Consider the following 10,472-nt stretch of genomic DNA (forward strand, 5'->3'; position numbering starts at 1 on the left):
CACCATTACATTTAATAGTTTTTACTTATAAACATGATTTTAAAAACTACTTTGACGTAGAAGTATGGTCAAGATACATTGATGAGTGAAAAAAATGCAGATTGTAGAAGAGTTCTGAACAGTATATATGATGTGATTCTATTTGTGAAAAGAAAAAAGATTATGTATGTGTACACTAGCATATGGTAAATATCTGAGTAGATATGGAATCAGTTCTTAGTTTTCAAGCAAATGAAATCAACTCTCCAGTATAAGCAGAAGAAATTTATTGAAGGTTAAATAAATAACTCGCAGATTTCTGGAATCCCCAAGAATCAGGTTTAGAGGCCATATATTTAGAAGCAATACCCCAAATAACTGGTTCTGCAAAGAGGCCCTGGCAACTGTCAGTCTGAATCCGTGATACCACTAAGCCTAGATGCTAGATTTGCCTCCACTGTTACCAGTATTCCAGAATGAATTCTAGACAGTTACTGCTCTTCTGTGTCATCAGCTTCCAATTCAGAGTCTGCTGTGGATGCATTGGATTGCCAGAGCCCATGTTTTGTGCCCTGGCTGCAGAGGAACCTTAGCAGGGAGGCATGTGGAATTCACTTCTGTAGTGGACAAAGGGCCCTGCCTCCTAAGGTAGAGGATTTACCAAATGTAGGAAGAGGATTCAGAATCTTGGATGCCAGAAAGAATGAGAGCTGTCTACAGCAGACACCTGGGAAATTGTTAGCATTGGTTACTTCTGGATGGTGGAGTTGGAAGGGCTAACTGGGAGCCTTCCAGAGGGAGGCTTTTACTTTAGTTTTACTCTTCTGTCCTTTTTGAATATATATATATATAAAATAAAAAAGTCTATGGGGAAAATGAACAAAAGGGAACAACAGTTTTTTCCAGCATTTCCACTGATAGTATTTTCACATAAGAACTCTCAAGAATGGCTAGGCGCGGTGGCTCACACCTGTAATCCCAGCATTTTGGGAGCCTTGGGGGTGGATCACCTGAGGTCAGGAGTTCGAGATCAGCCTGGACAACATGGTGAAACCCTGTCTCTACTAAAAATACAAACATTGGCAGAGTGTGGTGGTGCATGCCTGTAATCCCAGCTACTTGGGAGTCTGAGAATCACTTGAACCCAGGAAGCAGAGGTTGCAGTGAGCTAAGATTGCGCCACTCCACTCCAGCCTGGGCGAGAGAATGAGACTCTGTCTCAAAAAAAAAAAAAAAAAGCCCGGGCGCGGTGACTCACGCCTGTAATCCCAGCACTTTGGGAGGCCAGGGTGGGTGGATCATTTGAGGTCAGGAGTTCAAGACCAGCCTGGCCAACACAGTGAAACCCCATCTCTACTAAAAATACAAAAATTAGCCTGGGGGTAGTGGTGTGCACCTGTAATCCCAGCTACTTGGGAGGCTGAGGCAGGAGAATCACTTGAGCCTGAGAGGCAGAGGTTGCAGATCACGCCACCACACTCCAGTCTGGGTGACAGAGTGAGATCCTGTCTCAGACAAACAAACAAACAAAAACAAAACAAAAAACTAAAGAAACCTTCTCAGCATAACTGTGCAGTTTCATCAACTTCATACTCAATTTTATTTTGAAATTCCATTTATAATTTTCTCCCAGATTCAGTCATCTCTATATTGCATGTACTTGGTTGGGCAGAGAAGTCATAAAATGGTTTTCTCTCAGATACCAGTGGCTTCTTTTTGGCTTGGTAGAGCTGATTTAGTTTATCTTTTTAAGGTCTACAGTATTCAGTTTTGAAAATTAAGGTGTTGTCAGCGGCTGTGATTGATGAAGTGTTCATAGATATAAGGTGAAAAACTACAATCTACTTTAAAATTTGACCCTATTATTTTTTCCCTAAACCCCCATAAATTTGCTACTTTTTAGAAAATTGATCTGAGAACTTAATTCAACTTAATAAAGTTTTATCACAGGTAATAACAATTTTTAAGAACAACTTTAGATTTACAGAAAAAGTATGAACAGAGTACAGAGTTCTTAGATACCACACACCCTGTTTGCCCTATTATTAACATCTTACATACATGTAGGATACAATTATTATAGTTAATAGACCAATATTGATACATTCTTACTGACTAAAGTTCCTTCTTTATTAAGATTTTTTTAGTTTCTAAAGTTTATTTTTTGTTCCAAGATAGCTGCTGTATTTTATACATTTATATTGCATTTATTCATCTGTGCAGTAATGTCATAGAGCCATATCGTAAATGCTGTTTCTGTTTTAAGTAATATAGAATTTAGAGAAACAATAAATAAAATAAAGCTTTGCTACAATGAGCTTCATAAATTATTTTATGCACAAGTGTCACCTCAGAAAAAATAACTGTTTTTTTTTTTTTTTTTTTCCTGTTCTGTATTTAGCGGAACAGGTTCCTATAGAACCATACAACATCCCATTGTCCCAGGCCGAAGTCATACAGGAAGGGAGTGATGTTACTCTTGTTGCCTGGGGCACTCAGGTGAGTAGCATTGATCCCAACTGTTAAAACCTATGTTGTGCTTGGAAGCTCTCATTTTAAATCCTGATACATGAAAAATTGAAGACAATGTTTTCTTTATATTTCAGATTAAATCTGGTGCTACTGATGCTAATTTCTTTTTCCCCTCAACTTTATTGATGTGTAATTGACAAATGAAATTATATATATTCAAGGTATATATGTGATGATTTGATATATGCATACCTTGTGAAATGATTACCATAATCAAATTAATTAATGGATCCATCACCACACATAGTTACTATTTTGTGTGCGGGGGTGGGGGTGAGGACACTTCAGATCTATTGTTTGCGTTAGTCACTGTGCTGTATATTAGATCCTGAGAACTTCCTCATCTTATAACTGAAAGTCTGTGGTACTGATTTCTGAGTGAAGGTGAGATGTGTGTATATATTAAAATGTATACACATGTGGTGGCCATAAATATGTTACAATGATGTATTAATTAAAAACACATTTCTTTTGAAATATGTGTATACCCACATTACTTTTGCTGCAAATGGCTATAATCTTTTTCATTACATTTCCTGCCATCTCTCATGATTACTTTGCTGGCCATGTGTACCCATCCACTGGTCCAGACTCAAAATTCCATATCTGTCTTTTTTTCCAGTGACCCTCTCTACTGATCCACTTCATTTTCCCCCAGGCTTGTTGTCACTTTGCTCTACCTCCCAACTTTTTCTCTGGCCATGAACTCCTATCTCTTCCACTTTTCTTCTCTCTCCTTCTTTTAAAGATATGGCCAGTTTTTATTTTTCTGCATAAAGGAAATCCTTATTTTAGGAAATTTAGGGCAACACAATATAAAGAAGATAACAAAAATGGTTTTCAATATCAAAAGCTCCTACTCTCCTCTCCGTTTGATTTTTGGCATGGAGAGCTGCAGTCCTCATGGTTTCTCACCTTCAGTGGGGTAACTCTGCTGCTTGGTGGGTTGTATCCCATTGACAGTGTCCTTGGTGGGTGTGGCAAACCTCTTTGCTGTCCTTCTGTCCACTTTTTAATCCACATCTCTGTTACTGTCAGCTCATGACCTTACCTCTCTTTTTAATGGGTAAGTTAGGGTGTATTAGGTATTAACTCACATAGCTTGCTCTTCCTTTTGCTTCAGATTCTTTCCTTCTTCCCTTTGTCTTGAAGAAGAGGTGTCTGGTTTACATAACAACCTCTGCAAATCGGTTTCAGACTGTGTTCCATTTTACCTTCCTTCTCCAAGACTGTGGTCTATTAGCTAGTCCCTCTCTCTCCTGCATCTTCAGTTTTCCATTTCTTGTTGCTCTTATTTAAAAAGTATGTCTCTCTTCACTATTTAAAGAATTCCTTTCCCCTTAAATCCCATTACACCTCCCTCCTTTTAACACTGAACTTGAACAACTGTTTTCTATTGTCTATATTTAATTTCTTAACTTTGTTATATTCTTGTACCTGTGAGTTCCATTCCCACTAATTTACTGTTTTTGTCAACATTACTGATCTTCTAGTTGTTTAAATTCAGCTCTTATTCCTGCTATGGTATATGATACTGGCTGCTATCCCTGTGAAATCTTCCTCTTAAGCTTCTGCAGTACACTGTCTCCTGGTTTTCTTTCTAGCTCTTTAACTGTTCTTTTTATCTCCTTTTTTTCTTTCCTTCCCTCCTTTTTCCCTCCCTCCCTCACTCCTTCCCTCTCTTTCTTCCTTCCTTTCCTCTTGGGCCATTTTTTCCTTAAATGTTGGTGATTTTTGCCCTTTACTTCTCCCTCTACATGCTTTCTACCTATTCGTTTGACTTCATTTACCTTCTGTGTGCCATCTTTGTAATCAGTGTCTGTGGTACTGACTTCGCTCTCTAAGGACCTCTTTCTGTTTTCTAGATATCTGTACTTAACTATTTTTGCAGAATATGGGATTCAACATATTTAAAACAAATTTATGAATTCTTCATGCAGATCAATTCCTGAGACTTTAAATACTATCTCTAATAGTGATGTCAGCATTCAACTAGTTTTTGAAGCTGGAACCTTTGTAGTCATTCTCTGCATATTTTTCTCTTTGTTTCAGGTTCATGTGATCCGGGAGGTAGCTTCCATGGCAAAAGAAAAGCTTGGAGTATCTTGTGAAGTCATTGATCTGAGGACTATAATACCTTGGGATGTGGACACAGTTTGTAAGGTATGAATATAATGGTGATAGAATGTCATTTCCCTGAAACCTTTGGCCAAATATGTTGTATATTTGCAAATCATTCTTTTGAAATTGTGAGCTATGTGAGCATTTTCAATTGATTTAAAAGTTTTAAATTTGCAGCATGAAAGAAAGTTGTATAAACAGCTTCATGCTCAAGGAAACAAATCGCTATAGAATTTATTTTTCCTCCTGTAGTTTTCTGTTTAAAATACTACAAAACGGGGTCCTTTATGCAGTCACCTTGGGTTAAGTTGTGTGAGTCATGGAGGATATCAAGGATGCCGAAGGCACCTGTGTTTTTGACTTCTTATTAGTTATGGTTCAATTAGCTAGGTTTAATTTCGTCAGGTAGATTAAGTGATTTGGCTGAATTTTCATTTCTCTTCTCTCCAAAAGTTATGGGGATGGATTTTTTTTTTTTTTTAATAACTCTGTATATAGTCTTAATACTGTGGGTTACAGTCTAAGGGTTGTGTGGAGATTCTGGCTGCTCTAATGTACAGTTTCTATCTAAGTAGTCTCATGACCTTTGGCCTGATTACATTGTTCTTCTTTTTACTATTAAGATTTACATAGCCAGTTCCCTCTTAAGAATATAGTTTAGTTGGCCGGGCGCGGTGGCTCAAGCCTGTAATCCCAGCACTTTGGGAGGCCGAGACGGGCGGATCACGAGGTCAGGAGTTCGAGACCATCCTGGCTAACACGGTGAAACCCCGTCTCTACTAAAAAATACGAAAAACTAGCCGGGCGAGGTGGCAGGCGCCTGTAGTCCCGGCTACTCGGGAGGCTGAGGCAGGAGAATGGCGTAAAAACCCGGGAGGCGGAGCTTGCAGTGAGCTGAGATCCGGCCACTGCACTCCAGCCTGGGCGACACAGCGAGACTCCGTCTCAAAAAAAAAAAAAAAAAAAAAAAAAAGAATATAGTTTAGTTCTCATTTACCTCTTTATATCCAGTGTCTTTCACACCAATGTCAAGATAATTTAAGAAGCATCTGTTTTCATATTGATACAAAGAGGGTTAAGCACTCTTTTTGTAATAGTCTTATCAATTAAGACTAGCTACATGTATTGTAAATTATATGTACCTAGTCTTAATAGATAAGTACAATAGATATATGTACGATTAATAGATACATGTACAAGTACATGTAAAATTGTGGGAAACAATGACATGTATTATTTTTTCTTGATTTACTGCTATAGTCATAAGACATAGGGCATTTTATATTTACTACTTTTAAGAGCTTTGGCATTCTCATAGCTTTTACAGGCTATTTCTTGGGTTAGTTACATGAAAATAACTTGCAGATACTACTGCTGTAAAAGTGTAGCCTGGGATGTTTTTAGGTGAAAAGTGTTTTATAATTTAGTAGAAGATGTAAGATTTGTTATAGTAACAAAGTTCTGAAGACTCACTTGACACCATCTAAACACTTGACATGCTTACAAATGGTTTCAACAATATCCTGAGCCATTCTATTTGTAGTTGCTGTAATTAAGAGCAATATTTCAGACTGAGTTATTCTTAGCTTCATGAAAATAATTTAATGCTTTTTGCAGGCATTTTCAAATCAAGTCAGATACCGGGTTTTCTTTCAAATAGCCAAATGTTCCAAATTATAGTTAAACTAGAGTTGGCTTCTTGTTTGCAACATGTATCCACCACTTATCCTGGGGTTTGTATTTTTAGTGTAGATGGTGGTTTTACATGGGGATATGATGTTTTGTCATGGTGCAGTGTGGGGGGCATTTACATATGGTCAGAGCAAGCACTTTTAGAACTTTATTTACAGATATATATATATAAAACCTTAACATTCAAAAAGCATTTTTGTAGCAGCTTATGGTAAATAGCACATGTATACTAATACTTCATTTTGGCAACCGTGGAAGCAAAGAGAGGGGAGGTAGGGGAAGAAAGAAGGGTGAAGTTGTTTATATTTACATCGATATTGGTTTGCTTTTGCATCACTATTAAATCTACTGGTTGCATCTTTATCTTATCCTAGAATGCAGATCCATTTTCCTTAGGGCTCTATCCTACTGGGAAAGATGAAAGAGGAGACAAGCGATCTCTACTGAATGAGAAAGTGATGCATCAGACCTCTGACTTATTAGCATCATTATTTTGTTTTGTTTTGGGATGCTTTCATCCGGTTGTGACAGTGAAAGCCAGCTTCTTGATTGCTTTGGATCTATTGGAGACTTTCTTCATTGCTGATGATGGTACCTCTCCTGTTTTCTTTTGATGTATCAAAAGAGGTAAAATTTTGGTACTTAGCTTTTTCCTCCTAGGATTTAGAGATGATTTTAAAGAAGAGGGCCCTATAACCAAATATTTATATTGAAAATGAGGGTTTTTTTCCCCCCAGAGTGAAGCTTTTTAAATTCATCTTGATAAATTCTATAGTAACCAAAATTTGTGTTGTAATCTCTTTTAGTTAGGTGTGTTTTATCAGTTGTTTTTGTCTTATGACTCATTAGATCCCTCAGTTTTATTCATTATGTGTCAGCTAAACCCCAATATATATCTTTTGGAATGCCTAATCGAGAAAAGAAAGCATATTAAAAGCAAAAATGATTTGTTGAACACATTTATTAACATACTCTACACACTAAAATGACTCTGGGACACTTGAGGAATTCATACTTCTTGCTTAATCCTTGATGCATGGTTTGGAAGTTACAAAACAACATAAGTAGTTACTCAGGGATAGAGAAAGGAACAGAGTCTTTGATTGTTGCTCAAGGGAGTTACAAAATTAGAGACTTAAATGGGCCTAGAAACCACAGTTAGTTTTTCCACTCAATGCTGACCCTGATATTAAAAAGCTAAGCTGGAGACTTCTGAAAAGCACAGTAGAAAATTCTTGAGTTTAGAGGTGCTTAAGAGACAGATACCTACCCTGTGCCATGGGTGTGTGTGTGTGTGTGTGTGGAAGTGGATTGGCTTAAGAGAATCAGCTGTGTGAGTTCAAAGCCCTGAAATGAATGGCACATTGAAACTGATGACCTATAACTACTTTTTAGTTGGCTACACTTGCTATTTGGTCTCAACCAGGTGTGTAGAATCCAGGTGTATAGAACTCATTTTGTGGGGCTGTAGTGACAAAATTGAAATTTTGAGGGGATTTAGACACATACTTTAACTTTCTCTCAAAATATTTGCCAAATTCTAAAGGTGTAAATGGTGAAAGGTAAGTAGAAAATATCTGGAAAGTGAAGCTATCACTTGATAATGAAGTGACAAAGACCAATCATACTCTCAACTGAAAGCCATGGAGAGTTAGGTCTTACAATTAGAGGCAAACCAGATGTAGACCAGGTCATCTCAAACCCACAAGACAGCCTCTACCCCTTGGAGTTTTTTACTGAATTATGTACTTTTACTCTATCTGCCCAGCAGAGCAAGGAGTCAATCCTCTCATTATCTGGAACTTCTATAAACCAGCATTCAATAAAAAACTATTAAGTAGATGAAGAGACAGGAGTATTTGATCAATAACAAAGAGGAAACAAATAATAAAAAGCAGAAACACAGCTGATCCAGATATTGGAGTTAGCAGACAAGGACGTCTTGATTGTTATGCTTAGGAACACAGAGAAAATAAGGAACAAAAGAGGTAAGAGGGTAGAGAATTACCTAGAAAATTGGGTGTGTGCGTGTGTACATGTACGTATATGGATCAAGTAAACTTTGTGGAGCCATCAAAAAAATATGTATCTGACAATAAGAACTCAATGAATAGGCTTATAACATATTGGACTCAGTAGATTATAGCAATAATGAACTGGAACGCTAGTTAATAGAAAATGTCCACATTGAAGCACAAGTCAGAAAAGAGGATAAAGCACATTTGGGATCTGGTCAAAAGATGTCTTATATACAATTTGAATTCCAGAAAAAGAAAAGAGAGAAAATTAGCAACAATATCTAAAAAAAAAATTTCTCATGAAAGTTTCAGAACATCATTACACAAGCTTTGTTAACGTTTAAGAAGATTATATTCAAAGAAAACCACACCTGGTATGCACAATGGCATGACATCTTAAATTGCTGACTATGCTAGCCCACAATTCTATACTTAGTGAAAATATCTTTTTAAAATTAAGATGGAAAAAAAAAAAGTTTAGGCAAACAGAAATTGAGAGAATTTATCACTAGCAGGCTCTCACTAAAAGAAGGTACTGCAAGGGAGCTCCCTTTGGCAGAAGGAAAATGATCCTAAAAGAAAATATGGAAGAGAGCATACACTGTAGCTCAGGATTGATTGTCCAAAACAGTACTGATAATTTTCTGTGAAAGTTTAAGTTTAGTGAAGTTGAAGTTAAATATATGGAATTGAAATATAAGACAATAAAAACACAAAAGCCAGGGGGTCTTACATGTAGTTAAAATATTCTGTTGTTCTAGGATTATTATGAAGTGTAATGTTCTAATTAGGTTTTAATTAAGGATACAAGTTTTAATCTCCAGTGTAACAACTGAAATAACAGCGAAAGAATGCATAGCTAGCAAGTTAATAAGAGAACTGTAAATTAATAAAAATATTTGGTTAATCCAAAATAAAGAAATAAGTATAAAAAATGGATGGGTCAATAGATAACAGATGATAAGATGATATAAACGCAAATATAGAAGTAATTAAATACAAAAAGATTAAATAAACCTAGTAAAAGTCTAAAGATCCTCAGACTTCATGAAAAACAACTACCACCACCACATGTAGCTTAAAAAAAGGCATACTTTAAATATAAGGACATCAAAATGTTGAAAATGAAAGGATGGAAAAAGAAAGTTGGTGTAGATATACCAATTTCAAATAAAGCATTAAGGCAAAAAGAACTACTAGAAATGAAGAAGAACATTTCACAATGCTAAAGGGACCAGTCCACCATGAAAATATAATAATCCTAAGTGTATTTCATCCTTAATAACATAGTTTGAAAATAAATAAAGCAATAGACCAAACAAAGAAAACAGAAGAGGTATGAACATGTTCACAGTTACAGCAGGAGACTTTAAGACATCCCTCTTGAATCTTACTTAACCAAGCAAGACAAAATCTTGTTGAGGGGCGGAGCAAGATGGCCGAATAGGAACAGCTCCAGTCTCCAACTCCCAGCGCAAGTGACACAGAAGACCGGTGATTTCTGCATTTTCAACTGAGGTACTGGGTTCATCTCACTAGGGAGTGCCGGACAATCGGGGCTGGTCAGCTGCTGCAGCCCGACCAGCGAGAGCTGAAGCAGGGGGAGGCATTGCCTCACCTGAGAAGCGCAAGGGGAAAGGGAATCCCTTTTCCTAGCCAGGGAAACTGAGACACACAACACCTGGAAAATCGGGTAACTCCCACCCCAATACTGCGCTTTAAGCAGACAGGCACACCAGGAGATTATATCTCACACCTGGCCGGGAGGGTCCCACGCCCACAGAGTCTCCCTCATTGCTAGCACAGCAGTCTGCGATCTTGCGGCAAGGCAGCAGCGAGGCTGGGGGAGGGGCGCCCGCCATTGCTGAGGCTTAAGTAGGTAAACAAAGCTGCTGGGAAGCTCGAACTGGGTGGAGCTCACAGCAGCTCAAGGAAACCTGCCTGTCTCTGTAGACTCCACCTCTGGGGACAGGGCACAGTAAACAACAACAAAAGCCAAAAGCAGCAGAAACCTCTGCAGACGCGAAGGACTCTGTCTGACAGCTTTGAAGAGAGCAGTGGATCTCCCAACATGGAGGTTGAGATCTGAGAAGGGACAGACTCCCTGCTCAAGTGGGTCCCTGACCCCTG

At 37.8% G+C, this 10,472-nt stretch overlaps 1 protein-coding gene across 1 annotated transcript in view; it reads left to right on the forward strand.

The window, feature by feature from the left end:
• The window catches only part of BCKDHB (branched chain keto acid dehydrogenase E1 subunit beta), a 265,669-nt gene that overhangs the window by 96,234 nt on the left and 158,963 nt on the right, over nt 1-10,472 (forward strand). Inside the window, exons 7-8 of the mRNA XM_025383681.1 lie at nt 2,381-2,478; nt 4,564-4,674. Of these exons, the coding sequence (XP_025239466.1) occupies nt 2,381-2,478; nt 4,564-4,674 (209 nt within the window). The remainder of the gene's footprint in view (nt 1-2,380; nt 2,479-4,563; nt 4,675-10,472) is intronic.

The sequence above is a fragment of the Theropithecus gelada genome, chromosome 4 (assembly GCF_003255815.1).
Source record: "Theropithecus gelada isolate Dixy chromosome 4, Tgel_1.0, whole genome shotgun sequence".
NCBI lineage: Eukaryota > Metazoa > Chordata > Mammalia > Primates > Cercopithecidae > Theropithecus > Theropithecus gelada.